At 40.5% G+C, this 20977-nt stretch overlaps 1 protein-coding gene across 5 annotated transcripts in view; it reads right to left on the reverse strand.

Moving 5' to 3' along the window:
* The window catches only part of LOC133636270 (ribonuclease P protein subunit p29-like), a 44809-nt gene that overhangs the window by 23474 nt on the left and 358 nt on the right, over window positions 1-20977 (reverse strand). For 4 of the 5 annotated variants that reach the window (XR_009822208.1, XM_062030139.1, XM_062030115.1 and 1 more), the window contains exons 2-5: window positions 6401-6459; window positions 5586-5809; window positions 4998-5075; window positions 1108-1169 (exon numbers count right to left, since the gene is read on the reverse strand). Coding sequence is in view for 4 of the 5 variants with exons in the window: in XM_062030139.1 (XP_061886123.1) it covers window positions 1108-1169; window positions 4998-5075; window positions 5586-5809; window positions 6401-6459 (423 nt within the window). In the remaining variant the exon portion in view is untranslated. The remainder of the gene's footprint in view (window positions 1-1107; window positions 1170-4997; window positions 5076-5585; window positions 5810-6400; window positions 6460-20977) is intronic. The other variant, XM_062030123.1, reaches the window with a different exon arrangement.

A 20977-nucleotide genomic window follows, 5' to 3' on the forward strand; every position in this document is an offset into this window, starting at 1 on the left:
GATATTGTTCAGTCCCAGCTGACCCAACTTAGGCTAGTGCTAAATGCAGACAAATCTAAGGTGATGTTATTCTCAAATGGCAAACGGCTGCCATTGAACATCCCTAAAATATTGACTGCTCATGGCGTCGAGCTTGAGTTGGTCTCAACATATAAGTACTTAGGAATTATTATTGATGAGAAATTGTCTTTTAAAGCACACATAGAAAAGCTTGTGTCCAAGCTTAAAATTAAATTGGGTTTCTTTTTTAGAAATAAGTCTTGTTTTTCCCTAAAAGTTAGGAAACATCTGATCTCATCCACCTTTATTCCTTTATTTGATTATGGAGACTTGCTTTTTATGAATGCACCTGGCACTTACTTGAAGAAATTAGACACTGTGCCTTACGTTTTATTACTGGCCGTGGAAATCTTGTCCACCACCGTACTCTGTATGCAAAGGCAAATTGTCCATCTTTCTCGATGGATAGTTTTTATATATAAATGTCTTCTTGGACTTGTCCCCACCTATCTGTGTTCCTTTGTGTGTAGAGACTGCAGTCATTACAACCTACACTCACAGGATGTCCTCCACATGTTGGTTCCTAGAGCCAACACAAAACTTGGAAAAAAAAGCATTCAGTTATGCTGCTCCCTGGTCATGGAATGACATCCAGAAAGATCTGAGGCTACCAGAATTGATCACTTTGGGGGAGTTTAAGTCCATTTTAACAGATCGAGAAACCAGTTCTCTTGAGAAATGTACTTGCTTTTAAATTGAATCTATACTTAATCGTTTTAAATAATTTTTGACCTGTTGTGATACGACTGCTGCTGTTCTGTTGTATTGTCTTGCTGTAATTATTATTGTAACTTTGTTTGTGCGGCCCTCTTTGTCAGGCCGCTCTTGAAAAATAGATTTTAATCTCAATGAGTCTTTACCTGGTTAAATAAAGGAAATGGAATACCGGTACATAAAAATGGGGTATCTGCGCACATATTAAAATACCCCGGGGGTTACACATATGAGGAGCATGATTCTCAACCTATTCAATGTGTAAAGTCCATTGAGATAACTTCTATTTGCAGAAGAAATAATAATTAAAATTGAAGTGAGGATTTACTGTACCTGTCATGATGGCACCATGCAAGTCTGCCTTCAAAAGCTTCTGCTGGACAGCCTGTGGACTACTGCAAGAGTAACACACGTGTTAATTTTATTGAAAATTATTTGTCTTAATTATCGTCAACGACCTACTGTATTTTCCCCTGACTAAACAGGTCTTGTAGTGAATCTAGTTTTTGAGATGCTCTGCAATAACCTTAATAAAAGTAGTTTCAAGACAACTTCAAAGATGCGTTGGTCTTTATACTTTATATTTTAGGGGACAACATTTACTGTAATTTTTGTCTACTATAATGTTAAGGATTTTAATTGACTAAAACTAAATCAATTTAGATTAATAAAATATGACTAAAACTAAAATCGATTTTGGTCAGAAGACTGACTAAAACTAAATTAAAAACTGCTGTCAAAGTTAACACTGTTGATGATAACTAAGACGAACACTTTTAATCAACAAAATTAACACTGGCTGCCAATTTGTGCCTTTGGCATCTCTGACCACCACCACACATTCATTCACACACGTACACCAGTGTGAGTGGCACTGGGAGAAGGGCGGGTTATGTGTCTTGCCCAATGACACAATGGCAGGGACTAAGATAGCAGGAACTGGACTCATACCAGAAACTGTCAAGTGACCGCTCTACCATCTGAGCCACACTGTCCCTTTTATCCATGCAAATAAGGCGAAGCTGCCGATGCTGTGTTTGATAGCGAAGTACGATTTCGCTCATCAAAATAAATGTTGTACTTTTATGATTATAATACTTCATAAAACTACTGTAGTTTTTTGTAGAACATTCTATTGTATTGTTTTTTTCATACAATATTTCTTATTTAGAAGTTAGTTGTTTTTGCTTATTTTATTGTGTTTTGAAAGCGGCCAGGGACAGATTAAATTGATTTAAATTCTTTACAAAGTTTTTTTTTTTCTGTATTAAATTGTATAGGTTTTAGTGTTTGTATTTTTAAATGAAGGAAAAACAGGTTTTGGGTGCTTCACTTCCAGTGTATGTGACGTCACGCTGCTCACGCGCCATCACTTCCTGTTGTAGACACTGTGTTATTCCCCCGAGAGTAATGTCTCTTGTATTCATGTTAGCACTTAAGTCAGCTAGCAATCTAGCACTAGCTCGTTTCTCCAGTTAACGAGCCCGTGAGTTTATCAAAGTGCGGTTATCAATCACGGTTTTTGCAATAATTTTTTATTTAAAACGTTAAAGGCCTACTGAAACCCACTACTACCGACCACGCAGTCTGATAGTTTTTATATCAATGATGAAACCTTAACATTGCAACACATGCCAATACGGCCGGGTTAACTTATAAAGTGCAATTTTAAATTTTCCGGGAAATATCCGGCTGAAAACGTCTCGGTATGATGACGTTTGCGCGTGACGTCACGAATTGTAGCAGACATTTTGGAACAGCACGGTGGCCAGCTTAAGTCGTCTGTTTTCATCGCAAAATTCCACAGTATTCTGGACATCTGTGTTGGTGAATCTTTTGCAATTTGTTTAATGAACAATGAAGACAGCAAAGAAGAAAGCTGTAGGTGGGATCGATGTATTAGCGGCTGGCTACAGCAACACAACGCCGTCCGCCGCCGCGCCGCTGTCCTCACGATGATCGTGGTGAAGTCCTCCGTCGCGCCGTCGATCGCTGGAACGCAGGTGAGCACGGGTGGTGATGAGCAGATGAGGGCTGGCATAGGTGGAGAGCTAATGTTTTTAGCATAGCTCTGTCGAGGTCCCGTAGCTAAGTTAGCTTCAATGGCGTCATTAGCAACAGCATTGCTAGGCTTCGCCAGGCGGGACAGCATTAACTGTGTGGTTACAGGTCCAGGTTATGGTTCAGTGTCTCCTGATAGTAGAAGTAATAGTAGTATTGTTGATCTTCGGTCTATCCTTTCAGTCAGGGGCATGTTTCTTGTGTTTCTATCCGCAGTTAAGCACGATGCTATCACGTTAGCTCCGAAGCTAAAGTGTTTCGCCGATGTATTGTCGTGGAGATAAAAGTCACTTTGAATGTCCATTTCACGTTCTCGACTCTCATTTTCAAGAGGACATAGTATCTGAGGTGGTTTTAAATACAAATCCGTGATCCACAATAGAAAAAGGAGAAAGTGTGGAATCCAATGAGCCCTTGTACCTAAGTTACGGTCAGAGCGAAAAAAGATACATCCTAGCGTCCTGCACTGCACTCTAATCCTTCACTGTCACTTTCCTCATCCACAAATCTTTCATCCTCGCTCAAATTAATGGGAAAATCGTCGCTTTCTCGGTCCGAATCGCTCTCGCTGCTGGTGGGAATGATTGTAAACAATGTGCAGATGTGAGGCGCTCCACAACCTGTGACGTCACGCTACTTCCGGTACAGGCAAGGCTTTTTTATCAGCGACCAAAAGTTGCGAACTTTATCGTCGATGTTCTCTACTAAATCCTTTCAGCAATAATGCGGCAATATCGCGAAATGATCAAGTATGACACATAGAATGGACCTGCTATCCCTGTTTAAGTAAGAACATTTCATTTCAGTAGGCCTTTAATACTAACTGTCGAGACTTTTACTGCCGTTTATCATTATACAGTTTACCTTGAGAGGGACAAGCGGTAGAAAAAGAATGGATGGGCGGTTGCATTTCTACTTTAGTCAAATTAAACTACTACTGTATATTAACTTCATTTAAAGTTACTGTATGCACCTGGAGATAAGCTGATTGGCAACACTAAAATTGGTCCTAGTGTGTGAATGTGAGCGAAAGCCATTTATCAACAACACCCAGAAACGCCGCTGGCTTCGCTGGGCCCGAGCTCATCTAAGATGGACTGATGCAAAGTGGAAAAGTGTTCTGTGGTCTGACGAGTCCACATTTCAAATTGGTTTTGGAAACTGTGGACGTCGTGTCCTCCGGACCAAAGAGGAAAAGAACCATCCTGACTGTTATAGGCGCAAAGTTCAAAAGCCAGCATCTGTGATGGTATGGGGGTGCATTAGTGCCCAAGGCATGGGTAACTTACAAATCTATGAAGGCACCATTGATGCTGAAAGGTACATACAGGTTTTGGCGCAACATAAGTTGCCATCCAAAGAACGTCTTTTTCAGGGACACCTCTGCTTATTTCAGCAAGACAATGCCAAGCCACTTAGAGTGTCCGCTCTGATATCGGTAGGTTGTGAGTTCAAACCCCGGCCGAGTCATAACAAAGACTATAAAAATTGGACCCATTACCTCCCTGCTTGGCACTCAGCATCAAGGGTTGGAATTGGGGGTTGAATCACTCACCTCCCAGGGGGTGAACAAGGGGATGGGTCAAATGCAGAGGACAAATTTCACCACACCTAGTGTGTGTGACAATCATTGGTACTTTCACTTTCATTCTGCAAGTGTTACAACAGCATGGCTTCATAGTAAAAGAGTGCAGGTACTAGACTGGCCTGCCTGTAGTCGAGACCTGTCTCCCATTAAAAATTTGTGGCGCAATATGAAGCCTAAAATACTACAACGGAGACCCCGGACTCTTGAAAAACTTAAGCTGTACATCAAGCAAGAATGGGAAAGAATTCCACCTGAAAAGCTTCAAAAATTGGTTTCCTCAGTTCCCAAACATTTACTGAGTGTTGTTAAAAGGAAAGGCCATGTAACACAGTGGTAAAAATGCCGCTGTGCCAACTTTTTTGCAATGTGTTGCCGCCATTAAATTCAAAGTTAATGATTATTTGCAAAACAAAATTAAGTTTCTCAGTTCAAACATTAAATATCTTGTCTTTGCAGTCTATTCAATTGAATATAAGTTGAAAAGGATTTGCAAATCATTGTATTCTGTTTTTATTTACAAATTATACAACGCGCGAGCCAACTTCACTGGTTTTGGGTTTTGTAGGTCATTTACCTTGTTTGATTTAAACGACCACAAAGGTCAATGATATACTGTTTCCAGAGATCATGCAGAGGCAGGAAAAGCTCATATCTGCAAAAGATAATAATGAAGTCAGTAGAGAAAATGCCCAGAATACAAATGTTCAACAGTGCAGTGCTATTATATTGTATCATATATTCTATTACAATCAAATATTGTCATAGCTAGGCTGTGATCATACTTGTAGCTTAGTACCGGGCCGACATAAAATATATATACACCGGTACTGTTTATGCATGAAGTTATGCACAAAGTCACGAGCTGCTTGAACAACTTTTGTGACAAAACTGAAATATACCAAACACAAAAGCTGTACGTTGGCTTCTTTTGTTGATTTAAACGCTGGTCCATGCCTTCCAACCCATTTTCTCATTCGAGCCTAAGTGTACCAAACTGCACCGTACCAGGGTTTAATTGCACTAGTCCTGGTGCGCACCAGGGTTTGGCTGATGGCGTTCAAACTTGACCAAATGATCTGCAGTAGCAGAGCGGAGGCTTTCACAGTGTTTTTATAAAACCAAACGTGGCAAGTGTAAAGAGAGCCTGAGATCCACAACTAACCTCTGGTGTTCAGTCTTTACATTGAAGATCTTCATTTTCCTCTTTTGCTGAGCATTTAAACCTTTCGCTCTCCTGTTCTTGAGTTTGCATTTCTTAGGTCTGGCATACTTCAAGATCAATGCCTTGCGATCCAACACACTTTGTGTATCAAGACGTGCATGGTGCTCAGTGCTGTTCTGAAGGAATGCTTTGGTGAAGGCCTTGGCTTTATAGCCAACCTGGGGCTAGAAAAAAATATAATGGAGATAATAGTTTAATAGGTGATAATCATGGTTTAAGTTTATTTTGAACATGCATACAATTATAACATGATGCATCATGATTTCCAGTCTCTCTGTTCAACGAAAAGGAGTAGGAAGAAGCAGATCGTATTCAATATCCTACCAATTTTCCATTTCATAGCAATTGCTAACACCTTTGTTCACTTCCTTCTATCAATTTGTACACAGTTTACTCCACAAATAATTCCATTATAAAACAATAAAATATATAAATGAATAAATAGTGAAGTAATTTGAAATTCATACAGTGAGATGAATAAGATTATCTCATTTTCAATAAGTTAAAAATGTTTATCATTAATTCTTCTTTGTACTTTGTAAACACTTTGAGTTTGAACAGTTTCTTAAACTGTATCATATTACTACATTGTTTAATTTATTTACTTAATCCATTCCATAATTTAATTCCACATACTGATATAATAAAGGTTTTTGTACGTGCATACAAATGTTTTAAATTACATTTTTCTCTGAGGTTATATTTCTCCCATAATTGACACGCACGCACACACACACAAAAGGACATCTGCTTACCTCAACATCAAGAACTCTCCCAAGGTCACGAGGAATCGTCTTGTTCACAGCAGCTTCTGCTGGAGAGAAAAGTGTGAATGGAAATTTTACAATACTGCTGTGTATAAGTATGCATAGTTGCATACTTAGAATTAGTATTTCGATTGCTTAAAAGGGGGACCTATGATGATTTCAATCTACATTTAAAACACTTTGTTGTGGTCTAGGTTATAAACAGTAGCTATGCTTTTGTGTAAATTTTGCTTCAATCACTTTTATAACCTGTTTTTTTTAGTCTCCCTGCAAAATGTTCAATTGTGGAGGTGCTTTCATGTTGGAAATGAAACCACACCCCAACATCTCCAAAAGTATCTTTTGAAAATGTACACTATAAATATATACCTTGAAGTCGTCACCGCTGGGCCTGGGCTGAAAACAAATTTTGCGCAACGTTATATTGACCTAAAAATTATTGCTGATAAACGATATTATTGCCATTACTTTTTTTAAACCACATTAACATCTGATGTAATGATAATACTTAATATTAATGCTTGTGTATCCTCCTCACATGCAATAAACTTGTATTTCTCGTATATTATAACATTGCAATTGGAATGTAAACTTTTAAATCTTAAAAGTTAAAAACAACAAACAAGTAATACCTGCATGAAACAATCCACCTTTATTGACCGTGATCCTGTTTGTGTCTGTGAATGTGTGTTTGTGTGAAAGTGTGTCCGTGTGCATGACCATCTCGTCGCGAAAGTCAGTCTCCACACGACGTAATTAATATTCAGTCGCGTTGTGCCTCGTCCCCTTACACCGCTGGAAGTGCAGCCCAGAAGAACATATAAAGAAATATGACTAAACTTGCATAGAAGTTGAAACACAACATTTAAAAGGAGTCATATATAATAATTTCATGTGAAGTCATCATTAAATGGCCCTGATATGTCAAAAAGCATTAATAAATCATGTTATTTTCAAATACCTCTATAACTGATAACAGTAGTTCAGCCGGAATATGCTCATTTCAAAATTAGATTTACAGCCCAGAAATCTTCTTATTGTTTTCATTTCGATGCCCCGCCCTCCACCGTTTCACCAATTAGAAAGTCTGTGAGTGTGTCACATCCAGGTTGCCAGTTACGCACCGCCCCCTTTTTTTGGCTACTGCCACTGGTAAAGTTACTAAACATGTCATAACTTAGTAAATCTAAAAGGCCTCGATATGATTCTCAACTTATTTATGACAAAGCCAGGAACAAAAGAAAGATGGAGACTATTGAAGGCGTAGAATATTTTTTCATCTGACACCAAACTTGATAATTTCCTCCTTCATAGGTAAGTCAGGCATTTACGTTTTCTTATTACTCGTAATAAATGAAAATGGACATTTTGTATGTAAACTATATTGTCCAATACAGTCTATGATCTTGTCTAACAAAGCTAGTATGTTCGTGCAACGAATGTTTAGCATGCTAGCCCGGTCAATGACACGTTGAATATAGGCTAACGGGGGAAATATATGTCAATGTGTCATCCAACTGACAGGGCAAAATATACTTTCGACATATAAAACCTATGTGGATATGGGTAGTGTCAGTGCCTATTTCGTTCTCAATATGCTGATACGCTGAGGAAATGGGTTCCAACATTAGCACAGCTTTTGCGGTTTCTGGTACTGTATGTGCATCGGGCACATATGGGGTGGTATTTGCTTGGCACAATATAATGCATTACATGTAATGATTTTCTACTTTGTGTATTGACATCGTAGTAGGCTATATGATTTATGCGTAACGTGGGTTGGCTCACAGAATTGCACTGAAAGATGGTGATGTGCGTATATGGAAGAGAATGCAGTGTGTCAGGTTGGATGCAACATGGAGTTATGCTGAACGAAATGTGGCGGTAATTTTACTGTTGGCCTTGGCTTGCTATCAAAGTAGTCCTATGCGATATATAATATATTATTATATATAATTATTTCCATGGTAGTCCATGCGGTCAAACAAGAGATTTTAGCAGGGTAATGCCAACAATCTGTCCCGACTGCTGTCGAAAATATTGCTGCGTAACTTTACAAATACATTTGGCTAATCCATCCATCCATCCATCCATCTTCTTACGCTTATCCGAGGTCGAGTCGCAGAGGAAGCAGCCTAAGCAGGGAAGCCCAGACCCTCCTCTCCCCAGCCACTTCGTCCAGCTCCTCCCTGGGGATCCCGAGGCGTTCCCAGGCCAGCCGGGAGACATAGTCTTCCCAACGTGTCCTGGGTCTTCCCCGTGGCCTCCTACCGTTTGGACGTGCCCTAAACACCTCCCGAGGGAGGCGTTCGAGTGGCATTAGGGCTGGGCGATAAAACAATAACAATATATATCGCGATAGACATGTGATCAATATCAATAGAAAATGGGGTCGATAGAACGTTCGATAATTTCACTGAGTTCTGTTAGAAAAAAATAGGAAAAAAGGCAGAGCCGGAACCGCACAGCATTCTGGGGGGTGCAGGCAGAGGAAGGGCTTTGTCCTCTCGACCTATCACGGCCGAGCCTGAACCGCAAGGCATTCTGGGAAACGCTAACAGGAAAGGAAAAAAAAAAAGCAACAACGGCTAGCTGACGACGAGGAGTGAAACGAAACGGGAATATGAGTGCGGCAGCACGAGAGGAAATTGTAAATAAAAAAGGAAACGTCACGTCACCAGTTTGGCAGTATTTTGTATTTTTTTAAATCCGATACGAATCAGAGTAATACTGTCTGCAAACTTTGCAAGGTCGTCGTCCCGACCAAGTCTGGGAACACGACAAACTTATTTTAGCACCTGAGCCGCTCTCACCCGCTGGAGTACAGCAGTATCAAACAGCCACAACCATCTTCATCAGCCAGTGCAAGTGGAACAGCACCGAAGCGGCAACAACAGACCACCATCGTCTCGAAGGTGGTCTGTTGTTGCCGCAGACAGTATTACTCGGCAGCAATGCCATACAACAAAAATTCTAAACGTTATAAGAAATAACGGATGCAGTGGTGTATCAATTAGCGAAGGACATGCTAGCGCTCAGCATAGTTGAGAAGTCTGGGTACAAGAATCTCATACACGTGCTCGACCCCCGTTATGTTCTACCTGGCCGAAAGCACTTTTCCAAGACAGCTATTCCTAAGCTTTACACAATGTGCAGGGAATCCGTGGAAAAGGAGATACTGAAGTTGGTTTGATTTTTCCATAAATGACTGAAGAGAGTAACAGTTTTGTTTTGTCACAGATGTTCAGACGCAAGTTTATTCCGATGTTTACAATATTCTGTAAGACATGTTTGTTTCTGCTTACTTAATGTGACTGTTATTTATTTGCATATATTTTTACCAATATGGCTTTAAAGCCTGAGTTGTACACTACTAATTTCTTAATTACAATACTTTGTACATTTTGTTGGATTAAGCATTTATTTAATGTCAATATTTGCACATCGACCAGTATTTTCATTTATCTGACTGTTTTTCATAATGCTGACCTCGTTCTAAAAGTTAAAGGTTATATTTAAAATAAAAGTATTTAAATTCAGCCTTTTTTCTCCTGGTCTTCATTTAGAATAGTTTTGTTTTTTTATCAATAATTATCGATATCGACTGATATGAAACACTTATATCGTGACACATTTTTTAGTCATATCGCCCAGCCCTAGGTGGCATCCTGACCAGATGCCCGAACCACCTCATCTGGCTCCTCTCGACGTGGAGGAGCAGTGGCTTTACTTTGAGCTCCCCCCGGATGGTAGAGCTTCTCACCCTATCTCTAAGGGAGAGCCTTGCCACCCGGCGGAGGAAACTCATTTCGGCCGCCTGTACCCGTGATCTTGTCCTTTCGGTCATAACCCAAAGCTCATGACCATAGGTGAGGATGGGAACGTAGATCGACCGGTAAATTAAAAGCTTTGCCTTCCGGCTCAGCTCCTTCTTCACCACAACGGATCGATGCAGCGTCCGCATTACCGAAGACGCCGCACCGATCCGCCTGTCGATCTCACGATCCACTTTTCCCTCACTCGTGAACAAGACTCCTAGGTACTTGAACTCCTCCAGTTGGGGCAGGGTCTCCTCCCCAACCCGGAGATGGCACTCCACCCTTTTCCGGGCGAGAACCATGGACTCGGACTTGGAGCTGCTGATTCCCATCCCAGTCGCTTCACACTCGGCTGCGAACCGATCCAGCGAGAGCTGAAGATCCTGCAGCCACCAAAATTTACCATTTGAAAGTGTTGATCCTCTCAACGCCTTGACTGCGCCTAGAAATTCTGTCCATAAAAGTTATGAACAGAATTGGTGACAAAGGGCAGCCTTGGCGGAGTCCAACCCTCACTGGAAACGTGTCCGATTTACTGCCGGCAATGCGGACCAAGCTCTGACACTGATCGTACAGGGAGCGGACAGCCACAATCAGACAGTCCGATACCCCATACTCTCTGAGCACTCCCCACAGGACCTCCCGAGGGAATGCCTTGTCCAAGTCCACAAAGCGCATGTAGACTGGTTGGGCAAACTCCCATGCACCCTCAAGGACCCTGCCGAGAGTTTTGGCTAATCGACATTAGTAAAATGTGGCATTATTATCCGATTGCCATTTGAAGTTCCTTGGAGTAGGATTTGGATTCGGCTGCGTATCTGGCAACCATGGAGAGTGGAAGGGGACTACAGAATTTTGACAGTGATTGCAATACCATTTCTGGTCACATTACTACATATGGCTCCTTAAAAAGGAGCAGGGACGTTTGTTTCACTATCTGTTGCAGCTAACCAGTAATCCTGCTCTGAATGCGGACTTGCAGGCACTCAGAGAACGTCCATGTGACCGTATTGGTCCAGAATGGGAGAATCAACAAACCCACTAATTTAATCAGAAAAGGCATTTGTATATTTAAATATTTTTCATCAGAATTTTTGTTTACGTGTCTGCAAAGATTCCACTCCTCTGATGTAACATGTACTGAAAAAAAATTGTAGTTGGCGTAACAAGCACAATAGTACGGGTGTACCGGTATTAAAAAAACACTTTGTGTTCTTTTTGTTTTTTTGTGGATTAAAAAAAACTGTGTGTCCCTGACATATCCATTAAACTTGTTTATGTGTTGGCACATATTGTTTTACACTACCTCAAATTCAAACAGCACTTTAATGTATTGTCATTCTATACAAAATACATAATTTGGGTTTTAAAAACTCCACAATCTGGGTCACTGTGTGCAGTTTGCCAAAGCACTGGTGAGAAGCACTGATGTATACAAATAATTAAAGAATACAAATATTAATTTACCATTTGAAAGTGTTGATTAGTTAATGCTGACTAAAAATAAAAGTCATAGTATTCACTACACCTATTATACTTTGTTTACTGCAGAATGTTTGTGATGACTAGCAAAAAAACAAAACAACTTCAAGAGGAAAAAAAGTTGTTCTCTTTACCCCCACAAAACATACTGAAAAAGAAGCAAAACCGTGGCTCTAAAACCAGGTACGGACTGTAGCGTGGGTTACCTGTACTGTTGCACCTCTAGTAAACACAACAAAATGACAGTTGTCAGCTGTTAGCACATATTACATCCATCAAACATGCTGGAAATGTCTGTTACAAGATACTGCAGTAGTAAACAGTATGGATACGGTACTCTGTATAATTCTGCACGGGACAATCCGCTTTAATTTAAAAAAAAACAAGTTATTAATGGAGATCGGATGATATAAAAAAAAAATATTGTGATAATTTTTTTGCCATATCGCCCAGCCCTACTTCATATAAACTTTTACCCCAAATGTACAGGATTTCTGGCCACATCGTCATGCTTTGTCACGGCTAAGAATATGAAAACAGATTCCCCCCTTGGACTTGCAGTAGCTCTCATGGCGCGTGTCATTTGTACTTGTGTTGCAAAGGAGAAGGTCTTGGATTTAAATCCCTGTTGTAGTTGAAATTGTACAAATGTTTTTTTCTATTTATGTTTTAATGATGTTAAAATTATTTAATACACTAAACTTCAGCAATAAATACAAAAGTGGACTGTTACAAAATAACGCTGATTGTCAAAGATCTTAAATAACATAACACATTATAGTTCTACCTCAATGAAAGCTTTTTTTATTCTGTAAGTGTATTGTGTTGCTCACGGTAATATTATTTATATGGTGCTGGGACACCCATGATTTCAGCCATTCAAAGCTCGTAAAATCCTAGTTACATTACCCTTCTACACTGTGCATGCTTTACACAGCCAAAGCCAGACATAGAGGAGCAGCAAATAAGAGAACTAGCCTCCAAGATGGACTTATGTAAGTTTTTCAGGAAAGTACGTTTTTACAACTGCTGCAAGTAACAATTAGCTCCAGCTAAGAGCTAACAGGCCTATGTATTTGATGAACCAGGTACTCCCCATTTTGATCAAATCCTGGCAAGTTGTTAGCATGACAGTGATTGATTTCTGTCTCTAGTTTTTGCTCTTAAAAAAAAAAGAGAGTCGAGTTCATTCACGTATGATTATCGTCAGAAATTATCATACAATAATAAAAATCGCTCCACCACCTCTTGCCAGCGAAAAGATCTTGCAAATGCAAACAATTTTTGCATTTGCACCTCCTTGTTCTTAAAACCTAGTGACACACCTAAAGTTAGTTATAATTACCAAGTACGATTAAAACCAAGAGTAGAGCTGGGCGATATGGCCTTTTATTACAAACCCTGTTTCCATATGAGTTGGGAAATTGTGTTAGAAGTAAATATCAACGGAATACAATGATTTGCAAATCCTTTTCAACCCATATTCAATTGAATGCACTACAAAGACAAGATATTTGATGTAAGGCTGAAACGACGCGTCAACGTAGTCAACGTCATCGGTTACGTAAATACGTCGACGTCGTTTTTGTACGTCGGCGCGTCGCATATTTACGTCACACTACCGTCATGGCGGACCGCAAAGCAGATGGTGCGAGCGAGGGGGAAAAAATCACGCCAAAAGTCGTCAAAAGTGTGGGAGTATTTCAATACACGGCCTAATAATGTTGTTGTATGCACACTGTGTCGAGCGGAAATGGCCTATCATAGCAGCACAACGGCTATGAACGAACATTTGAAAAGAAAACCATCAACCATCAACTAGTCAATCGTCCGCGTGAGCATACGTTGTTATCATTACACAAAAACATGAATGTGTCATTTGTATCTGCTAGGGGCGTAACGGTACGTGTTTTGTATTGAACCGTTTCGGTACGGGGCTTTCGGTTCGGTACGGGGGTGTACCGAACGAGTTTCTAAGCTAAAGCTAAAGTCTTAACAAGCTGCTTTGCTCCTTCTGCTTCTGTCTCAGCACGCAGCATTGTCCCACCCACACAACTATCTGATTGGTACACAGAAAGCGTTATCAGCCACTCAGCAGTGCGTATTCAAAACGTTACCAGCCAATCAGCAGTGCGTATTCAGAGCGCATGTAGTCAGCGCTTCAGCGTCGAGCAGATAGGTGTTTAGCAGGTGAGCATCAGGCAGCGGACTCTCCCCAAATGATAATAAACACCTCCCAGTCAACTACTAGTAACATCACTATGAGCCCGTTGACCTTCTAGAAACTTAAACTGCAGCTCAGCTCACTCGCAGTCCTGGCTTGAAGTGAAGGCTAATTACCTCTCAGTTCCAGCCACATCGACCCCTTCTGAGCGCCTATTTTCAGCTGCTGGGAATATTGTAAACAAGAAAAGAACCAGAGCCTGTAGACAAGCTAACCTTTCTTCATTACAACTGTTAGTCACTCACTGGAATGAGTAGAATTGGTTATTGTGTACTGTGTTGGACTGGATGTTTATTTTGCACATTTTAAAAGCAATACTTAATGTTTACAGTGCTCCAGAATATTTAGATCGGCACTTTTTTGTATTGGATGTTTATCTTTATTTTTGCACATTTTAGCAAATAAGCAATGCTTTCACTTTTGTTGAAATGTTTACACTGTTGTTACAGAATATTTCGTTTTGCACTTTTTTGTATTGGATGTTTATCTTTATTTTTGCACATTTTAAAGCAAAATAAGCAATACTTTTACTTTTGAAATGCTTATACTATTGCAGAATATTAAGATTTGCACTGGATGTTTACTTTTATATTTGCACATTAAAAAGCAAATAAGCTACTTTTAATTTTGTTAAATGTTAAAAATTTAAATGTTTACATTGTTACAGAATATTTTGTCATGTTGTTGTCAATGTTGACTGAGTGGCCATACTTCTTTTTTTTTGTAAATAAAATGCCTTTTGAAAAAACTGGCCTACATTTATTTTTTCATCTTCATTTTAAATAAAAAAATAATCGGTAAAAGGAAAAATAAACTATTGATTAATCGAAAAAATAATCTATAGATTAACCGATTAATCTGAAAAAATAATCTATAGATTAATCGATAGAAAAATAATTGTTAGCTGCTTCTTCTTTCCCATTCTTGTTTTATGTAGAGCTTCAGTCGTTCAACAGTCCGGGGTCTCCGCTGTCGTATTTTACCCTTCATAATGCGCCACACATTTTCAATGGGAGACAGGTCTGGACTGCAGGCGGACCAGGAAAGTACCCGCACTCGTTTTTTGCGAAGCCACGCTGTTGTAACACGTGCTGAATGTAGCTTGGCATTGTCTTGCTGAAATAAGCAGGGGCGTCCATGAAAAAGAGGGCGCTTAGATGGCAGCATATGTTGTTCCAAAACCTGTATGTACCTTTCAGCATTAATGGTGCCTTCACAAATGTGTAGGTTACCCATGCCTTGGGCACTAATGCACCCCCATACCATCACAGATGCTGGCTTTTGAACTTTGCGTCGATAACAGTCTGGATGGTTCGCTTCCCCTTTGGTCCGGATGACACGATGTCGAATATTTCCAAAAACAATTTGAAATGTGGACTCATCAGACCACAGAACACTTTTCCACTTTGCACGAGTCCATCTTAGATGATCTCGGGCCCAGAGAAGCTGGCGGCGTTTCTGGATGTTGTTGATAAATGGCTTTCGCTTTGCATAGTAGAGCTTTAACTTGCACTTACAGATGTAGCGACCAACTGTATTTAGTGACAGTGGTTTTCTGAAGTGTTCCTGAGCCTATGTGGTGATATCCTTTAGAGACTGATGTCGGTTTTTGATACAGTGCCGTCTGAGGGATTGAAGGTCACGGTCATTCAATGTTGGTTTACGGCCATGCCGCTTACGTGGAATGATTTCTCCAGATTCTCTGAACCTTTTGATGATATTATGGACCGTAGATGTTGAATCCCTAAATTTCTTGCAATTGCACACGTTGTTCTTAAACTATTTGACTATTTGCTCACATAGTTGTGGACAAAGGGGTGTACCTCGCCCCATCCTTTCTTGTGAAAGACTGAGCATTTTTTGGGAAGCTGTTTTTATACCCAATCATGGCACCCACCTGTTCCCAATTAGCCTGCACACCTGTGGGATGTTCCAAATAAGTGTTTGATGAGCATTCCTCAACTTTATTAGTATTTATTGCCACCTTTCCCAACTTCTTTGTCACATGTTGCTGGCATCAAATTCTAAAGTTAATGATTATTTGCAAAAAAAAAAAAATGTTTATCAGTTTGAACATCAAATATGTTGTCTTTGTAGCATATTCAACTGAATATGGGTAGAAAATTATTTGCAAATCATTGTATTCCGTTTATATTTACATCTAACACAATTTCCCAACTCATATGGAAACGGGGTTTGTAATATCTCGAAATTTTTAGGCCATGTCACGATACACGATATATATATCTCGATATTTTGCCTTAGTCTTGAATTAACACTTGATGCATATAATCACAGCAGTATGATGATTCTATGTGTCTACATTAAAACATTCTTGTTCATACTGCATTAATATATGCTCATTTTAAACTTTCATGCAGAGAGGGAAATCACAACTAAGTCAATTTACCAAAACTGTATTTATTAAACAGTTATTAAAGGCCTACTGAAATGAATTTTTTTTAATTTAAACGGGGATAGCAGATCCATTCTATGTGTCAAAATTGATCATTTCGCGATATTGCCATATTTTTGCTGAAAGGATTTAGTAGAGAACATCGACGATAGAGGTTGCAACTTTTGGTCGCTGATAAAAAAAAAGCCTTGCCTATACCGGATGTAGCGTGACGTCACTGGAGGAAGGACTCCTCCCATTTTCCCATTGTTTATAATGCAGCGAGAGAGATTCGGACCGAGATAGCGACGATTACCCCATTCATTTGAGCGAGGATGAAAGATTCGTGGATGAGGAAAGTGAGAGTGAAGGACTAGAGTGCAGTGTAGGACGTATCTTTTTTCGCTCTGACCGTAACTTAGGTACAAGGGTTCATTGGATTCCACACTTTCTCCTTTTTCTATTGTGGATCACGGATTTGTATTTTAAACCACCTCGGATACTATATCCTCTTGAAAATGAGAGTCGAGAACTCGAAATGGACATTCACAGTGATTTTTATCTCCACGACAATACATCGGCGAAGCTCTTTAGCTACTGAGCTAACGTGATAGCATTGGGCTCATATGCAGATAGAAACAAAATAAATAAATCCCTGACTGAAAGGATAGACAGAAGATCAACAATACTATTAAACCATGGACATGTAACTACAGGGTTAACAATTCCCAGCTTGGCGAAGCTTAACAATGCTGTTGCTAACGACGCCATTGAACCTAACTTAGCAACGGTACCTCACAGAGCTATAATAAAAACATTAGCGCTCCACCTACGCCAGCCAGCCCTCATCTGCTCATCAACACCCGTGCTCATCTGCGTTCCAGCGATCGACGGAAGGACGAAGGACTTCACCCGATCATCCATGCGGTCGGCGGCTAGCGGCGGCTAGCGGCGGCTAGCGGCGGCTAGCGGCGGCTAGCGGCGGCTAGCGCGTCTGCTATCCAAGTCAAAGTCCTCCTGGTTGTGTTGCTACAGCCAGCCGCTAATACACCGATCCCACCTACAACTTTATTCTTTGCAGTCTTCATTGTTCATTAAACAAATTGCAAAAGATTCACCAACACAGATGTCCAGAACACTGTGGAATTTTGAGATGAAAATAGAGCTTTTTTGTATTGGATTCAATGGGGTACCAATACTTCCGTTTCAACGATTGACGTCACGCGCATACGTCATCATATATACAGTATATAGTCGTTTTCAACCGGAAGTTTAGCGGGAAATTTAAAATTGCACTTTATAAGTTAACCTGGCCGTATTGGCATGTGTTGCAATGTTAAGATTTCATCATTGATATATAAACTATCAGACTGCGTGGTCGGTAGTAGTGGGTTTCAGTAGGCCTTTAAGCAGTGGCACAAACATTCATGTAATTTCCAAAACAGAAAGTGCAAGCTATTAGTGCACTTTTGTGCATGATGTAACTATGATGACATTAGGGATGTCCCGATCCAGGTTTTTGCACTTCCGATCCGATACCGATGTTGTTTTTGCACTTCCGATCCGATACCGATACTGGCCGGTACTGGGCCTATCCGAGCATGTATTAAAGTTTAAAGTTATTTAGCTTACTTAGTTGTCAGATTCATGTTGAAAAGGGTTTTAGTACTCTTGATAACAACTAGCCAGCTGAATTAGGTGAGTTTGAATAATACACAATGGTTGGTAACAAGAAACTGACCTGTTTATTCAAGGATAAACACAAAATAGACAACATTATACATGACAAACAGAAATGGCATCATTGAACTAGGGCTGGGCGATATGGCCTTTTTTTAATATTGCGATATTTTAAGGCCATATCGCGATACACGATATATATCTGGATATTTTGCCTTAGCCTTGAATGAACACTTGATGCATATAATCACAGCAGTATGATTATTCTGTGTGTCTACATTAAAACAGTCTTCTTCATACTGCATTAATATATGCTACTTTTAAACTTTCATGCAGAGAAGGAAATCACAACTAAAAAAAATCACTATTTTTTTCATACGGTGTTGATCTGGAAATGTTTGCCTCGGCATTTTGATGGTGTGGGCGTGTGGCACCGAATGGAGATGTTGACATGCGGAGTTTCAAACACTCTTCATTCTCTAGCAGGGGACTTTTCAAATGATGCTACATATTAGCAGTAATGCTACTTTTTATAGCAACGTTTTTTCCCCACACTTGACAAATTACGGTTGTCTGTTCGACATATTCCCACTTGAAGCCAAACCACCGCCAACCCTGCTGTTTTTCTTGAGAATTAATTCTTCCTTCATTATTATCGCTCACACGGCTACGCTAGCATCACAGCTAACGTTAGCCATGCTGCTACCTCTCTGCTCTGGTAGAGGGTGTATACGTATGTGACGTATATCGTGACAGTATGTGACGTGTGTAAGAAGGTGCGCTTGCTGTCTGTGAGAAGCAGACACAAGAAGGAGTGGGAAGAGCCTGTCGTGTAATGCCAGCAGCTAAAAGCAACTGCGTGAGAATGTATACTCATTTTCTATATCGCACAGAGACAGCTGACATTTTTACCGGTAACTTTTAATTCAAATGGCCGTTAGGACACAGACCTGTGGATGAGTTGGAGGTGTGCTGGAAAATGCGGAACGGAAATTAGGGAGCAGCAGAAAAGTGGAATGTATTATTTAAATCGGTGCATTGGAATTTTTTAAAAACTGGATCTGGATCGGCATTTTCCCATGCCTTGCCGATACGCATTTTTTGGCAAATATCGGCGGCCGATCCGATCCAAATATCGGATCGGGACATCCCTAGTCTGTTCGACATATTCCCACTTGAAGCCAAACCACCGCCAGACGATGGACTCCCTGCTGTTTTTTGGGGGAATTAATTAATTCTTCCTTCATTTGTATTACCACTCGCACGGCTGCGCTAGCATCACAGCTAACGTTAGCCATGCTGCTACCTCTCTGCTCAAGGAGGGCGTATAGGTATGTGTAGTATGACGTATGTGTAAGAAGGTGCGCTTGCTGTCTGTGAGAAGGAGACACAGAAAACAGCGAGGAGAGCCTGTCGTGTAATGCCAGCAGCTAAAAGCAACTGCGTGAGAACTTATACTCCAATATCACGATATAGTCATTTTCTATATCGCACAGAGACAGCTGACATTTTTACAGGTAACTTTTAACCGTTAGGACACAGACCTGTGGATGTGTTGAAGGTGTGCTGGAAAATGCGGAACGGAAATTAGGGAGCAGCAGAAAAGTGGAATGTATTATTTAAATCAGTGCGTTGGAAAACACGGACACTGATTTTTTTTAAGTGGATCTGGATCGGCATTTTCCCATGCCTTGCCGATACGCATTTTTTGGCAAATATGCAACCGATCCGATCCAAATATCGGATCGGGACAACCCTAGATGACATATCAAAACAAAACTAAATTAAAGTGCACTTTTTGTACAGAACGCCACTACAATAGTTTAAAACAATAAAGTGCACTTTTGAGCATGATGTCACAATATAATTCAATAACTGTCAAATAAAAATGAGCTGCATAATAGGAAATCAAATAGTGTATGTCCTTCGCTGCGTGGTAGGTTACTCGTTATATCCTTCTGTTGTTGACTATTTTTTTCATACGGTGTTGATGTGGAAACGGAAGACGCCAGGCTGAATTGGGTCAGTGCATTTTGTTGGTGTAGCACCTGGCCGAGATGTTGACATGCAGAGTTTCAAGCACTCTTAATTCTCTAGCGGGTGACAAATTTGTAGTGCTGCTACTTTTTGTAGCAACGCTTTTGCCACATACTTGACATATTACGGTTGTCTGTTCAACATCTTTCCGCTTGAAGCCAAACCACCGCCAGACGATGGACCCTGTGCTGTTTTTCTTGGGAATTAATTATTCTTCCTTAATTTGTTACCAGATTCGCACCTTCTTTCTCTCTTATTACCACTCGCACCGCTCCGCTAGCATCACAGCTAACGTTAGCTATGCCGCTACCTCTCTGCTCGGCGAGGGCGTATGACGTTGCACGTGCGACAGTATGTGACGTATGTAACAGGGTGCGCTTGTTTTATGTCTCTGTGAGAAGGAGAGACAAGAAAGAGTGAGAAACGCCTGAAGTGTAATGCCCGCAGCTAAAAGCAACTGCGTGAGAACGTATACTTGAATACTCACGATAGACATTTTCTATATCGCACGGAGACAAACCCGCGATATATCGAGTATATTCGATATATCGAGTATATTTGATATATCGCCCAGCCCTAACCAAGAGTAAGATTAATAATTCAGTGTTACTGTTTGAGCGGCACCCGGGCCCCTCTGTAGTGGAAAAGTGTGTTACAGGGTGATTGTATTGACATACTGCGCCACCCTGTGGCAGCCACAGAGCCCTCACCTATAATAGATGCCTGCGTCACGTGTGTTTAGCTCAGTTGTATTTCCTACATGCAGCGTGAATACACGGTACTGAGACACAGCTGTGTTCCTTGTCATGCACCACACCTTATAACAAAGTTTCCCGGCGTCAAAAAGGTTGAGAACCCCTGGCTTAACATTAAGGGATATGTGAGGCGTCGCATACCAATCACTACTCCGAATCACATTTACTACCTAT

This window comes from Entelurus aequoreus, linkage group LG02, assembly GCF_033978785.1.
Source record: "Entelurus aequoreus isolate RoL-2023_Sb linkage group LG02, RoL_Eaeq_v1.1, whole genome shotgun sequence".
Lineage (NCBI taxonomy): Eukaryota > Metazoa > Chordata > Actinopteri > Syngnathiformes > Syngnathidae > Entelurus > Entelurus aequoreus.